At 39.5% G+C, this 9,871-nt stretch overlaps 1 protein-coding gene across 7 annotated transcripts in view; it reads left to right on the top strand.

Annotated features, from left to right (window-relative positions):
• Positions 1 to 1,322: 1,322 nt before the first annotated feature.
• The window catches only part of LOC131226014 (uncharacterized), a 77,390-nt gene continuing 68,841 nt past the window's right edge, over positions 1,323 to 9,871 (top strand). For 2 of the 7 annotated variants that reach the window (XR_009161628.1, XM_058221660.1), the window contains exons 1-2: positions 5,551 to 5,936; positions 6,032 to 6,117. Coding sequence is in view for 5 of the 7 variants with exons in the window: in XM_058221660.1 (XP_058077643.1) it covers positions 5,720 to 5,936; positions 6,032 to 6,117 (303 nt within the window). In the remaining 2 variants the exon portion in view is untranslated. Of the gene's footprint in view, positions 1,378 to 4,848; positions 5,519 to 5,546; positions 5,937 to 6,031; positions 6,118 to 9,871 lie in introns of those variants that run through there. The other 5 variants (XM_058221659.1, XM_058221658.1, XM_058221663.1 and 2 more) reach the window with 5 other exon arrangements.

Below are 9,871 nucleotides of genomic sequence, written 5' to 3'. Positions count from 1 at the left end.
TCCGTGAAGTGGAGGGAATTGACGGTGAAATGTATGGAAATGACCACGAACTGATTGAAATTGACCGCAAAGTGAATGAAATGGATTTTCGACCATCGACCTGATGGAATCTTGGAAAATAACTAGGTTAGTTGGCTAAAGTATCTTCTCCTACCCCAAAATCATATAGGGTACATCAAGTAACTAATTTTGGTATAGAAGATATTCTTGTTAAATGAATAGAGAAATAAATGAAACAAAGGGAGAATTTTTTTTTATATGCTTATATATACATATTTATATAAATATGTATTAGAGAAAATTGTAGGTAGAATAAAGTTCTCCATGTAAAAAATAAAAAATAAAAAAATAAAAAAATTTGCATAGACTTTTACGGACTGCAGTTATGGCTACAGCTATAATCTGTAGCTATATCTTCGATACATATCGAATACACTTCGATTAATCGAAAATTGCAGGATTTTTTATGCAAAGTTGCTGGACAGTTTTGGACCTTTTTTGATTAATCGAAAGACATTCGATATATCGAAGTGAATATCGAAAGACCTTCGATGCATAGTAGAGGACATATTGAGAAAGCATTGGCTGCAGTTATCTCTATGGTTGTAATCCCTAGCCATAGATACCAGGCTCTTTTTTTCCCTGTTGTAATCCTCACCGCCTTTGTGGGTCCTTTCATGAGGTATGTGTTATATCCAAACCGTCCATCTATTTGGCGAACTCGTACTAACGCTTGGGAAGAAAGATAAGATAGATTTAGCTATCAAGTGGACCACACTGTAAAAGGCAGTGGAAGATTGAACGTCTACCATTGAAACCCTTTTAGGGGTCTCAGAAGTTTTGGATCATTACAAAATTTGTTTTTCCTCTTCATCCAGGTCTTTGTGACATTATGAATAGATTGGATGGAAAATAAATGTTATGGTGGGCCCTACAAAAGTTTCCACGGTGAAAATCAATTTTCTGCTGCTCTTTGTGGTGTGGTCCAGTTGCTCTTTGGATATGATTTTTTTTGCTTGGATAATGCTCCGAAATGATCTCGAAATATGGATGAACGTTGTGGATATAATAAATACGTAACTGTGGGGCCCATGTAACTTTGATATCTTTTGAACCGTTCGTACGACTCGGAGTTCGAGGAGTGTCAGCGCTCGTCTTTGAGCCCCACCTATCCGCTTGAAGGAACAAGCAGGGGCATTTTCGACCTTTGGCAAGCCATCCGTACAGCTGGGGCGTATTCTCGCAAAGGATAATGAGGGAAAATGAGGTGGGCTTAGTCTCCTAAATGGGCCATAAATGGGTCGTACAGTCGCAAATTTCTCAAAGGAAAAACCCCACCTCTCTCCCTCTCCGTGGCCTCCGAATCAAATCTTAAAGGTAAGCTTCGAACCTTAGGAAGAGAGGAAGAGAGAGAGCGAGAGAGAGAGATTGCGTGTTCTCACTGGAACACAGGCTACCGTGTGCCAGTGGCTCCCAGCCGTTCGTTCATTTCGGGCGGGGATCTCTACTCACATTTCATAATCTGGATTGGCGGGAATCCAACTTTCGAACGCGCAAAGAGATTCGCCTACAGCGAATGGACGGATAGGAGTTATTGGCATGCAATCTCCTGTGTACCCATTGGAACACGGAATTTAGTCTTCCCTCTCTCTCTCTGTAAATACTTCTCATAAAGGGTTAGGATGTAAGAAGAAGAGTTGATTTTGCCACTGTCCGAACTCAGGATCCGACGGCGTCTGTTGCTTCCCGCTGGGGCCCACATGCTGTGATTGTCCCTTGATCACACTCCAGTGATGATCCTGACCTTTGATTCTTAGAGTTGTACGAGAGCCACTGAAAATTTATTTTCAGTGTTTGAAAGTCATCTACGGATAGTGATGGTGACAATTGTTGATCAGGATTGGCCCCTATATGATAGTGTCGACAACATGGGCGGTTCGGATTGTCGGACTAGTCAGCATGCGGGCCCCAGTGCCGAGGGCGCGTGTTGGATCCAGAGTCGCCGGAGAGGCAAAATGAACTTGATGCGATGTCTGTGAGGATTCGAGGAAGTGAGCCATGGACATGTGCATACTTGGCTCCGGGCCATTCATTGAGTGGGCCCAATGTGAAGATGCCTTGGCTGAAAGTCAGGCTGGTCCATTCATTGGGTGTGCTATGCCTGCAAGTTGTTTGTTGTTTTTCCCTTTACAGTTTTTTTTTTTTGGTGCCTCACCTGATAAATGGCCTGAATTTCGTATGCTTGTGGCATGTTAGACATGAGCTGTGACTCACCTCTTCGATCGTACGACTTGTCTTAATATTTTTCAAAAGAATGAAAATCAGATACAACCGTTGATCTTCTAGGAGGCTACAAGACCAAAACACCATGCTATGGCATTTGATGAATCTCCTCCAAGAATTAGTGGCCTGTTAAATTCATCACAATAGAGCTTAATCCCTATCCTTCATTGCTTCCAAGTCAGCCTGATTGGAATCTCCAATCCCGGGCATGAGAAAGCCAATCCAATTTCCCTTAGGGCCTGTTTGGATGCATGTAAGTTCTTTAAGTTGTAAGTGACTTATAGGTAAGTCACTTACATGTGAAAGTCACTTGCAGGTAATCTTGTTTGGATGTAAGTTGTAAGTCACTTACAGGTAAGTCGGTCTTTGTGTTTGGGTAACTTGTAAATTTCTTACAAGTAAGAAGTTGTATATTCACATCGAACCAAGTTTACCATAGGGAATCATTCCAAAATATTATGATTACATTAAAAAAACTTGGCACCAAATATACAATTTTGTTAGGCCCATCTAGATTAATATTTAAGCTAATTCTTAAGTTAAACCAATTATGAAGTGGGCCGATGGATTCAAAATACCTATAATATAGAGCAATAACTCAATATAAGAATTGGTAGGAAACTATGGGAAAATTTTAATTGGCCTTATTGAGAAATCTTTTTGTTGTAGCTAGATGATTGGGTGCTTTGCTGGATTTACAACGAGAAGAATGACTATGAGAAAATAGTGCAACATATTAAAGAAACATCCGACAAAGAGACTATGGATTCTTTCGAGGCTATTGAAGACATTAGATCATTCATAACTCCAGAAGCAGATGTTGATAACAACTCATTTATAGAGTTAGATCGCATATGATTCAAATTGTTGGAAGCAACTCGGCTTTCTCACTCAATGCCAATCTTGAAAGCCTTAATAGAGCTTGATCATTGTATAACTTCTGGGACCTCACACAAGGTGGTTTAATAAAAAAAAAACAGTCCAACTTAATGGGCAATAGTTAAATTAAAAAAAATTAAATATAAGAGCAATGGTCCGCCATGATGGACTGGACCATGGGACCCACCTTGATGTATGTTTCATCAGTTCATTATGAGGCATGGCCCGAAAAAAAATAATCCAAATCTCATATGGGCCACACCACAAGAAACAATGGTAATTGAATGTTCACTAATAGAATTTCTTGTGGGCCACGAACGAGTTGGATCAAGGTTATATTTATTTTTTTCCCTTATCTACGTATGTGTGACCTTATCAACAGGTTGGATGGCAAATAAACATAATGATGAGCCTTGTGTAGTCTTTAATGTTGGACATTCAATCACCGTTGTTTCCAATGATGTGACCCACTTGAGATTTGGATTAGCCTTATTTTTTGGCCCTAAAACGAGATTGCAGAACTGATGGACAGTGTGGATATATCAATACATAAGGTGGGCCCCACTGTCAAGGCCACATCAATTGTAGAGAGAGAGAGAGAGAGAGAGAGAGAGAGAGAGAGAGAGAGAGTAAGTTGTGGGTGCATTTCTCCCCCTTTCCCTCTTTTCAAAAATCTGAATGTTGGGAAGTGACTTCTCACCCCCAACCCCCTGCAGTTTCCTGGAAGATTTGCCTGAAAGTGACTTACAGGTGAATTTCCTCCCCCAAACACCACCTGTAAGTGACTTCCCTGTAAGTCACTTTCATTTTACCCAACTTACAGGCATCTTGATTTTCCAATTTCATATGAAATGCAAAGTAAATGAGCCATCATTATCATTTTCAGGTGTTTGTTTAAACATGAATTATGGCTCATATATCAAGAGTCAATTACATGGGTAAAGGAAGGAGGTAACGTTAAATATTATCATTACATTTTTACACTATAAAACCACCATTTTTCAGAGATTCTTAGGTGAAACAAACAATGTAGTAAAGTCATCATTGCAGTAAAATGCAAGTGATTTGACCATGCAATTACAAAAGTAAATAATTATGACCCATTTACAACTATTTGCCATTGTAATTGGAAGATCAAACAAGCCCTTATCGTCATGCACGACACTTGCAATCCTGGAAAGCCTTGGATCCCCTTAAAGCTACCATTTGTTTTAAGATTTCATCAGCATTCTGAGGTGGGATTCAAGCATCAAGCTTTCAGGAGGGTGTGGATTCTCCCTAATGATCGTGCAGAAATTTGTATCAAAATCTGATATCTGGGCACTTTAACGTATGGTTCTAAATGTTGGTTTTGGTATATGACTTGTTTTGGCTAAAACTGCTCCTGGTCTCAGTCTATCTCGGATCAGTCAAAGCCTAAAGGGGCCTGAAAGTGAAACTACTGGACTCGATTCATTCAAGATTGCAACCGAATTGACTTGGACAAATAGATTTTATTTCATCCAATTAAAACTATAATTTAAAAGTCTTTTGCTGTGAGGGTCCAATTCATGAGAGAGAACTTGATCCTCATCATGAATAAGAGGAGGGGTTCTGTGAAATGCTATTGTTCCATTTCTTCCAAATCCCCTATATTATGGAAAATGGCAACAATCTCCATGGATGGAAGAAACCATTAGGCCGTCCCTTGAGAAGGTTATGCACATTAGACAACATTCGATGTTATTCTAAATTTATTTCATGTTTGATTTTACTTGTGCCATTATCTTATTTTCGTTCTGTGTCCTTTGCTTAAGGAGTGTGGTATATATTCTAATCTCACAATTAGAGTTAATGTAGGAATCCTTGTTAAGGAATGGGACCTTTTTCACTTATCTTGTCCTCTTTTCCTATCTTGGTTGAAATGTAATAGCCATTCACAAGAGACAAGCCATCCTAATCCTAAACCAACACCTTCCAATCAGCATCCGTGTGGAGATCTGGGTTGTTCATCTGGTGGGACTCACCATGTATGTGCTGTTGCAAAATGTCAGGCTGGTGTGGTCATCAAATGGGACATGTGTATGAAGAGAGTTGATGGTGCTTAGAAAAACAAATGAATGACAGGTGGTTAACAAGCAATCTTGGACATCAACACACGTGTGTCTACTTGACAACCAAACCAGGTTATTTTCAGGCCTCAACATAGGCTAAATGGGTTTGACCTGATGCATCCTTGGATCTTGCACTCGCTGGCCAGTCAGGGAAGGGGAAGGGATTTGGATGGCTACCTTTTGGAGAGAGATCTATAGCCACCTCAAAAGGATCTATATATGAGTTTTTGGTTATTTTCGAGGATTTTTGGAGACTGTTTGAGGTGAGTTTCAACTACAACTCTGCATAAATTTGAAAATTCCAAGTTGGGTCCTGTCTGCATAACGCATTGAGATGTTGCAAGATTTGTAATGCATCATTATATTCACAGACTTGCTATGTTCACTGGTGGTCATGAATCAAGGCTGCAAAATGCAGCAACAACATTCTGTTCATCATTTGAGTTGTCGTTCCTCTATTCCACATGCAAAATTCATGGACTTTCAGTTGTTTGTTGATGATATTATTTGTTTTTTCTAACAGGGAACTGATGAGTCATGGAACGCTTCTGCATAATTCAAGCTTCTTTCTTCAATTTCATCAACCCATTAATTCATCAATGTTGTTACGACAGCAATCATGCTGGAATTTTGGAAATGTTGTTAGTGAGGGCTCTAGAGGTCTCCAAGTTTCTAAGCAAGGTTTATCATTCTCGTTGAATTATAATATCTGTTTCTATTTGCCTTTTTCTTTTGAATTATTTAGCTCATTCTGTTCCCTAACATTTTATTGCCAGGATGGGTTAGTGTCTATCATGCTCAAGTTAGGGTCATGTGTTTGCAGATGATAGCTTCTATTGAGAGATATGAAGTTGGAACAGAGGTACTATTTGTTTACTGGTACTATACAATGCTCCGTTAGAATTATTTTTGAAAGGTGACAGTTTATTGAAAGCGGCAAAGCTGAAGGAATGCAAAGAAAAGAGGAAAAACTAGAGAAAAAAACGAAAACAGTAAAGATGTTACATAGACATCACCCCATCCCACTCAACAACATGCGCCATCACTTTAAGAAAAACACCCCTGGCATATCCACTCAAGTTTCGGAAACACCAATTGTTTCTTTCTGCCGATACAGCCCATAGACCAACGGAAAGGAAAAGTCTCCATCTCCTCCTGGAAGCTGCTACCATCCCTCCATCATGCCAATGGACAAAAAGATCGACAATCGACTCCGGCATCACCCATATAACTCCAAAGTGATCTAGCACACCAATCCATAGCTCCTCACGAAATGGCTATGTAAAAATAAATGATCCATTGATTCATCAATTCTCCAACATAAATAACAAACGTTCACTATCGTAAATCCCCCTTTCCTCAAATTATTGACAATGAGAATCTTATTCCACCCCATGAGCTAGGCAAAAGCTGCCACCTTCTTCGGGGCCTCATAGAACCAAATAGGAAATATATGTGCCTTGGGTCTGTATGAAGGACCACCTGACATGTGAAGATAAAGAGACCTGATTGAGAATAATGTGTGGGCATTTTCACATCGGGCTCGAGTGGGGTGGCTTGTGGGATGGAGGGGCACACTCGGGGTGGGTGGCTTGCGGAACCCATGGATTTGGGGCCCACAAGGGGCTGAAACCCATGTATTTAGGGCCCAAGAGGAGGGTTTGGCCGAGGACCTAACCTATGGATTTTGGGGCCTAGAGTATGTGATAAAGGGATTAATTCATCATGCCCTATCAGTTTGAGCTTCTAGAGCAAGTGGTTAATTGTCCTACATCAAATTGGTATCAGAGCGGGAGGTCTCATGTTCGAGACTTCTCATCGTGGATGATTAATGCGGGGGCATTTTCACACTGGGCTCGAGTGGGGTGGCCTGTGGGATGCAGGGGCACACTTAGGGTGGGCGGCCCACGGAACCCATGGATTTGGGGCATGGGCTATGAGATAAAGGGATTAATTCGCCATACTCTATTAGTTTGAGCTTTTAGAGCAAGTGGTTAATTGTCCTACATCAGAGAACTTGTTGGACTTGGAATAGAGCCAACATATAGAGTTGTTGCCACCTGCAATCAATATTCCTGAAAGCTGCTTAAAAAAGAGCCATGAGTTCTCCAAACTCATCTTCAAGGAGATCTCTTCTACATGGGGGAACCCAAACACCCCCTGAAGCATCGAAGCAACCACTAAACGAAATATCTAGATCTGAAGTCACTTGAGCTAGCCGCGAGTAAAGATTCCGCAGGGGATAGCCACCTAACCATATATCTTTCCAAAACTAAAACTTAGAACCATCACTCACACTTAAGCCCACCCCCCTTAGAACCACTTCTTTGAGACTCAAGATGGATCTCCATACACTTGGCCCTCTATATAATGGAATGCGTTTAGGCCACCACCCCAAACCCTCAACCACATATTTTTGCACCAAGAACTCCTTCCGTAGATCCCCATCTTATGCTCCAAATCTCCAAATCCACTTACACAGAAGGGCCTCATTCATCATTTAAAGATCCCGAATCCACACCTCCCCCTTGGGCCTACATATGTTGATCCATTTCATGAGGTGGTATTTTTTCTTACAATCACCATTGTGCCATAAGAACTCTCAATGAAGCTTTTCCAGTATCACGAGCACTCTTTTCGGGCACTAAAACAAGGACATGAAATACAATGGGTGATTAGACAAAGCTGTTTTGATGACTATTCCATCACCCAATGATAAATGTTTACAATTCCAAATTGACAATATTTTATCAAATCTTTCAATTACTGGGTTCCATGGTGACTTGTTGATTTTTCAACTCATAGCGGGAGACCTAGATAAGTGGAAGGAAAGAGACCCACCTTACACCTAAACACCTTGTAAAAATCTTCTATGTCCTCCCTCGGCTACTCCTATACCCAACAATTCAGATTTGTGAAGATTAATTGGAAGGCCCGAGATAGTCAATGTTTTAAATATCGACGATATCGACCGATATATCCCGCGATATATCTTGTATCCCACCTATGCGATATGAAACACATAGGTAGTGCCAAAATATCCCACATGTTCGATCTAGTGAGCATTTTCAATTTTCAAACCATTTTGTTCATTGAAATTATGCTAAATCAGTGTCAAATGGTTACAAATTCGTTGGTTCTTCATGTTTTCCATGAAAAATCATGGAGTTGGAGCTTTGATTTCAATATCCATTGGTTCTTCATGTTCTCCATGTTTTTATTTATTTATTTAAATTTTCCTTCAACCTGCTGTCAATTGAGACTAATTTCAAAGTATTTGATGAAATGATCATCATATACACTATAATTTCAAAATTTGAGTGTAGGTGGTCCAATTTGGGAAAGAAAAAAATCAAAATTTCTCCAATTTCTCCCAAATTGCTTGCAATGTTACACTCAAAACATGAAATCAAGCATGTATGAGGGCTGATCTACTGATTTGTTAAGTCTTTGTCAATTTTCAAAAAATAAAAATCATTTTAAATTTAAATTAATGAAAAATTATTTAAATATTATTTTTTTTCAAAAGTTCCCTTCAACAATCTTACAATTGAGACTAATTTCAAAGTATCTAGGAGTGTTTAATGAAATGATCATCACATACACTTTAAAAGTTATGCATTCAATTTGAATATAGTTGCATTAGTTCAGTCTAAGTCAGACAACGCATAGCTTCTGACCTCATACAAAGGAAACCTATTATGTGCACTTCTTTTTTGAGATATTATGATTTAAAAGTGTGTATTAAGGTCTTTTTTTAACAATCTCTAAAGTTTCATAAAAAAATTCAACCATTTTCCCAATGTTTCCTCATGTTTCCTAAAAGGTGCGATAAATTGCTCAATACAAACAATATATCATGTGTGACAACCGATACGTATCTATATCCTAAGGGTGCGATACGTAATGCGATACCGATATTTTGAACATTGGAGAGTTTCGAAGTAGAAGATGACTTTTAAGAGGTTACCAACTTGGGAGACCTTCGCTTCGCAAAATAGTATGGTATTGTTTGTGAAATTAAGGTGCGATACCTGAAAATCCCCTCTCCCTCTATCCACCTTGAAACTGCAAAATAAACATTCCCTTACCCCTTTAGCCAACATCCTACTAAATGCTTCATCCACTACAACAAAAAGGAAAGGAGATAGTGGATTTCCTTGTCTCAAACCCCTTGAAGATTTGAAGAAGCCCCGGGGGGAATCGTTAATGAGAATTGAGAACTTCGCCGATCGAACACATTCCTTTATCCAATTTCTCCATTTTGGACCGCAACCTATTCACCCCAACAAGTAATCTAAAAAAGACCAGTTGGCCTGATTGTATGCTGTAACACCCTGAAAATCGGGGGTCGAGCAGGTACCCGACTGCCGAGTTCCAATGCATCACTTATGCAACATAGATAATGATGATTTAATGTTGTCCATGTTAGTGCATAAAACATGAATGAGATTAAGCTAAATCAGCAAATCATACTCCAGGGACAATTGAATTTACGCAAGCGGAAGACTGTGATAAGTGTATAAAATGTATAAACCATTGTAGGTCCCCAAAGTATGAATGCATTGCTAGGTCAAATAGTTACAAGTATTGTTTCAAAATACAAAATATCAAAA

The sequence above is a fragment of the Magnolia sinica genome, chromosome 14 (genome assembly GCF_029962835.1).
Source record: "Magnolia sinica isolate HGM2019 chromosome 14, MsV1, whole genome shotgun sequence".
Taxonomy (NCBI): domain Eukaryota; kingdom Viridiplantae; phylum Streptophyta; class Magnoliopsida; order Magnoliales; family Magnoliaceae; genus Magnolia; species Magnolia sinica.
This window is presented reverse-complemented; position numbering and strand designations above follow the sequence as displayed.